Source organism: Silurus meridionalis, chromosome 24 (assembly GCF_014805685.1).
Source record: "Silurus meridionalis isolate SWU-2019-XX chromosome 24, ASM1480568v1, whole genome shotgun sequence".
Lineage (NCBI taxonomy): Eukaryota > Metazoa > Chordata > Actinopteri > Siluriformes > Siluridae > Silurus > Silurus meridionalis.
The window spans coordinates 14,749,707-14,755,938 of NC_060907.1; the positions used below are offsets into that span (position 1 = coordinate 14,749,707).

General features: G+C 36.6%; 1 protein-coding gene across 2 annotated transcripts in view; it reads left to right on the forward strand.

Moving 5' to 3' along the window:
• LOC124378673 (prolactin receptor-like) overlaps nt 1-6,030 on the forward strand; it is a 41,863-nt gene extending 35,833 nt beyond the window's left edge. The window contains exon 9 of one of the 2 annotated variants that reach the window (XM_046838426.1): nt 373-6,030. In XM_046838426.1, coding sequence (XP_046694382.1) covers nt 373-468 — 96 coding nt within the window. In that variant the 3' untranslated portion in view covers nt 469-6,030. Of the gene's footprint in view, nt 1-179; nt 352-372 lie in introns of those variants that run through there. The other variant, XM_046838427.1, reaches the window with a different exon arrangement.
• The last annotated feature ends 202 nt before the right edge of the window (nt 6,031-6,232 follow it).

Below are 6,232 nucleotides of genomic sequence, written 5' to 3' on the forward strand. Positions count from 1 at the left end.
TGCATAAACTTCAGCTTTAATTTTAATAGAACAAAACATTTTATTTTACTGTCAGGCGAACAATTATACATTTACATGAATAGAATAGAACTTTAATGTAATAATTATTATATTTTAAAAATAAGTATTTTTTCTTTGATGTTTTTACCCATGTTCATTTATTTTTTGACCCCCTACAGTACCGATGTGGACCCCCGGTTGAAGACCCATGTTTTAGATGCTGAGAATGAGTGCAGAAATCAATAGAAAAATAGCAACCATACACATTTCAATACGCAGGAGATGGTTTGAAAATGGCATGTGGAAACTGCATCTATTGACCAATCTTTTTTTTTTGTCTCCTTTCCAAATATTTCTCTCTCTACCTCTCAGAAAGGCAAGATGGATGAGATTAATCATCACTTTTCCTCCCTGCAAGCTACAAGGAATCACACTACTGTGGGGAGTCGTTGTACCAAGTCAGCATAGACGAAGGTGTCTCATTATCTCAAGGTAGCTCTATGTCTAGCATCCAGGAAGACAAGAAGCCGGAAGGTATACAGAGCCCTGAAGCTCAGCAGCTACTTCAATCCCCAGACAGCCCCAGCCCTTACTGCAGAGACCCTCCGGACTGTATTAAAGAGGCTTCAGAGTCAGCCGGGACCCCTGAGGAGCCTGTATGGGCTTGGCCTGTGAAAAGCCAAATGCAACCCGAGCTGTTTTCCTTTCCAGGTACAGAGTACAGCATGATTGTAAACCCAGTTCCAACAAGTACCAGGGCTCCGCCCAACGCTCAGGAATTCTACACCTGTGTCCATGGCGTAACCACTAATGAGTTGGTTCAGCTGGTGCCCTGCATGCAAGATTCACTCAAAGCCAGCCCCTATTTTGAGTTAAAGAATAAGCCAGAAGAGGACTCAAACAAGCTCAGCCAATTAGCATCCTATTTGGAGAAACAGGTGGAGGTTCAAGCCAATGAAATTTGGTTCTGCCCAGGAGAGGAGGGGCAGAATGAGTATGTTGTGCCTTTATTACCGCAACCAACAAACACATGCTAGCTATGGTGTAAATAAAAATATGTGGATGGCAGTCTAAGAAAATCCATCAAATGGTTGCTGTAAAAGAATTCTGAAAAAAAAAAAGACAAGAAAACGGGTTTGGACCAAAGTTAATAACGCCATTAATAGTATAATATGTCATATTTTATAACATATTAACGTATTTTCTAACATAAATACATTTTTACATCGGTCTAGCCTGTGGAGAGATATTTATATATTCAAACTAACATTTACACCATTTGACACACGATCTTGTCAGATACAGAGCATTTTACAAAGTGAATTGAAATTGATCCATTCTGAAGCTGGTTCATGGTTCTTTAAGGACACCGACTAAGAAAACCATCGTTATTAAATGCTGTTGGGAGACAAAATAGCTAGAATGTACGTCTTTCTTTTTCCAAGAAGTGCTAATATAAGAACCTCTGGAAGAGAAAGGTCTTTAGATGTCATTTGTAGACTGCTAGTGATTCAGCTGTTCTGATTATAAGTGGAAGTTTAATCCACCACCTGGGTACCAGAACAGAGAAGAGCACAGAAGAATGTCTTTCTTGTACCCGGAGAGATGGTGGGACAAATCCAGGTCTGTCCATACATCCATCTGAGATCATTTTTATCAAGATATATCTCAAAAAAGAAAAAAATTTATAAGAATTTGATGGTTTGCAGGATTTATTAGATTTGTTGAGATTTTGGTCAGATTTTGGTTCTTCGATAGCTTCCTTCCTATTTGAGGGCATATTTAGTGTTCAAATCAGTAAATGGAGTAAAAGACTAGTTGTGTACTCCTATGGGACGTCCCAGTGACACCAGTGGCATTGCGTTGTACTTCTTAATGCCTTTTTTTTTTTTTAGCCTTCAGCATTTTTTCATGTCTGATGTTTGATGGAAGTGTGTATAGACATGTTGGCACTCACTATTTAATTCATTACCTATCTAAAAATTGGATTGATCGAAGCATGCAGAAAAACACGCATAAGATCTTTAAACATTTTTCGGCAGACTGACTGCATTTACTGGGTCATGTAATAAACTGGCTCTTTTCCCAATGTAATTTTTGCAACCTCAAGGCAAGGCTAGAAAATAACCTAAATAAAATAATTTTTACTTCAGTTTGGCACTGTAAAAGTAGATATCATCAGAAAAGCTTTATTTTGGTCACCATTTTCCAGATTTCAGCTTAGGCAACTTTGGCTTTTTCCATTCCAAGACGCAAAGTACAAACATGAGCGTACATGTTTTGTACAGAACCAGAACACTCGACTGGCTTAATGTTCACACACCAAACACCAAATCATAGGCACACAGACAAGTTTAATATGCTTTAATGATCAGCAACTCAAGGATTATCAGCGGTTGGTTTTTGTGGATACGCCTTTTCTCTTGCGAACAAGTGTGCCAAGTGGTGAGTGTAAAAAAGAAAATAACCTAAGAGGACAAATCATCCTTTATCACTGCTCAATGTCCTGTTCTGGCAAATCCCTCGGAGGTCCGATAATTCAGCTCCATTTTCACAAAGTTGGAGAATTTCAGCTGTGAGCTTGCAACAGACCGCCTTTAGAGTGGCAGTTGCCTTTAGAGTGGCAGTCGTTGGCTTGTCCCTGATAATTAGGGCTGCACCGTGTAACTGACAATCCGAGGAGGTCGACTCTGAAAGTTCCTCCATGTTATTTTTATAGCCAGTGTGTCAAAAGCATTATAAAACTGTGCAGGTCTATTCTTGAGTGGAATGTAATACACTGCTGAAACTTTCATTGGCAGCAACATTATTTGTGTTTTTTCCTTTTTTTTGTGGTATTCTGTCCTGTGCATGGGACTGGTCTCAGTTTATGCAGTTATTACAATTTTTATAATTTTTTTTTTTTTAAAGACGTGTTACAATACATTTTTGATTTGCTTTTAAGAGGCTCAAGAAACAAAGCAACTGATTTAACTTTTACACACACAAAGAGCTTGCTCAGGTAAAAAAAATAAAATTTAAAGTCAGAAAAAGATTTCATTGGACATCGTATATATATTTATGACTGAACGTGCGGAATAAATTAAATATATAAAATTAATAGGAATAATATACATTTTAGCCATATAGCCATCTTGGTCTAGAACCTTCTGGAAGTTTCCACCTAATTAGTGCTGAATTGGTTTTGAATCGACTTTTTTTTTTATTACACCTACAATTACGTTCCAAAGTAGCATTTTGTGATTATAAGACTAATTCTATCTCGCAGCCCCAGTGCCAAAGACTCCCATTTAACCAGAATAAACCAGACCAGCATACAGAGTTCATTTCCTCATCTTCATTATTTGCTTTATTGTGTTTAGAGTCGTGGTAGTTCCTGAGCCAATCCCAGCAACACTGTGCATAAGAAGGGAAGATTCACCCCCTACTGGACACCAGTTTAGTATAACCAAAAGGCCTTCAAGTTTTTGGGTGGTGGGAGGAAACCTGAGAACCCACAAGAAACCCAAAAGAGAGAACAAAAGGATTTTGTAAATGCTCACTACCCTAAAGTAAAATCATACCCAATCATAATCATACAAGATTACTAGAAATTTGGTGTGTTTTTTTTATGCGAAAGTCACAATATAAAGTCCCCCCGTGCTCCGTGCTACACTCGAAGTGCACGACAACATGGTTTCAATTTGGGTTTTAATGATAGAAATCACAAATTGTTGGGACTCATTGCTATCGTTGAGATCATTAGCGTTGTTTTTGTTGATCTTGTTGTTAATCTTTTTTAACAAACGTTTTGAATAGATTTCCTGTAAATGTAAACGGGCAAGTGAATTTTCTTAGGCTTTGAAATGAGCACAGTTGTGTTTTTTCAACAACAAAAAAAAAAAAGCACCGAAGGGGCTAGCGTGCTGAGAGAGTCGCGATGCGCACGGCATGGAGTGATTATATATAATAAGAATTAAATGAGGGGATTATAAATGGGCATTCTTGTATTTTCATGACTAAAAGCTTTAGGATTAGCCGATATCTATCCATCTGATACTGTTTTCTTTCAAATGACAATTCATTTCACAGTCAATGTAAAAAATGTGATAAAACAAATATAATAAATATTTACACGATCCTAACAAAAGAAAAAAATAAAAAAAAATATTTACATATACATTACCAGTCAAAAGTCACCTTCTCCTTCAGCATTTCTTATTATTTTCAAACTATGAAAGAACACATATGGAATTATTTAGTAACGTGTTAAAAAAACCCAGAATATTTTTTGGTTTTAGATTCACAGTAGTGACACTTTGGAAGCACAACAAGCAGAAGTGATTTGTTGCGGAGCAAGAAACACAAGGACCTTAGACCAGTGGAAAACTATCCTTCGGTCTGGTGAATCCAAATAAGAAATGTTTGGTTCTAACCACCACGTCTTTGTTAGATTTACAGAGGGTGAACCAACTGTTCCTGAATGTGTGATTCCAACTATGAAGCATGAAGGAGGAGGTGTGATGGTGTTGGGGTGCTTTGCTGCTGACACTGTTGTTGATTTAGTCAAAATCGGGTCACATTTCACCAGCATGGCAACCACAACGTTTTGCAGAGAGACTGGTTTGATCCTGTCTGGTTTGCACTTAGTAGGACCATCATTTGTTTTCTAACTTGACAATACCACCAAATTTACCTGTAGGTTATGTAAAAGCTATTTCTTCAAGAAGCAGAGTTAAGTGCTGCATCAGATGACCTGGCCTCCACAATCACTTGATCTAAATCCAGTTGAGATCGTTTAGGATGAGTTGGATTAAAGAGTGAAGAAAAAGCAGCCAACCAGCACTCAACAGCTCTGAGAACTTCTTCTTGTTAGAAAACAATTTCAGGTCACTACCACATGAGTTTGACTGAGAGAATAATAAGACATAAGGCACATTTTGGGATATTTAACAGGTTTTTGTTTACTACATAATTCCAATCGTGTTCTTTCATAGTTTGGATGTCTTCAGAATGTATAATGTTAAAAATAATAGAAATAAAGAAAAAAACGCAGAAAGAGAAGACTGATACCATATAGATATATATTTCCAATCAGTCTTTTACTTAGTTGCATGATCTTGTCTTTTTTTTTCATGGTTATGGCCTTAATAATTAATATCAGCTCAGTGCCATCTCTAATGGAAACCAAAAGATATATACATATATATATATATTATGACCTCAACCAATAAAACATAAAGAAACCTGAACAGAAATGTCTTCACATGGACCCATTACCTTCGAATAAATCCCTGAAACATCTGTGCATCTATTTGTACCTTATAATCCTAATTCATTTTACCCAGAGCATTATATTTGAATAGGGTTATATCGATTTCTGTATGAGATCCAAGCTATGCAGTAAATCTTCTAAACCAGCTCAGATAACAATTGTCCTAATAATGATCGTCCTCGTCCTTTTTCTTTTTCTTTTTTTTTAAAAGTCAGTAGGCTTATATTAGGTTGCCATGCACAAATCTTTTCTGTGGGCTGCTAAATTATACAGAGCACTGTGCGATCAATGCCAGCGATCTTTGCTGCTTTATCTGTTACTTTTCCTGTTTTAACCGTGATAATTCTATATTCTTACTGATAATTAATTGTACACTTCACTTCACTTTCATTTATATTGGTATTGTGCCGATTGGACATCACCACAGAGCTGTGTGGTGTGTGGTGTGTTTGCCGAATTTCATTTTTCGTCCTTCTTTCATGAGTACTTTCTGCATTTTATCTCATTGTTGTACCAGTCCACACTTGTGTTGTGACGTCTTGTGACTCTTCGTGCTGCTTGGACATGTCTGTGCCTTTATTGTTACACACAAATACAAAAAACAAGATGAGTAACTAGACGACATGGACACATCGTGAATATGTGAACTGCGCGTATATATTTGGCTTCTACTGTACATTTGATGGATGCATATATTTTTTTCAAAATGTGCTTTAAAATGAGATGAAACCTATTTTTTTGTTTTTGAATCCCAGGTAAAGAATTAAAAAAAAAAAATATATATATATATATATATATATATATATATATATATATATATATATATATATATATATAGGCCTTCAGGACACAGTGTGGTATGGATATATTTCAAACACACACACACAAACATTTATACACAAGCTGTGCCTTCACTCTAAAGTTTCTCACCATCAGATGGAGCCATATATCACTTAATGACCATATCCACATACACGC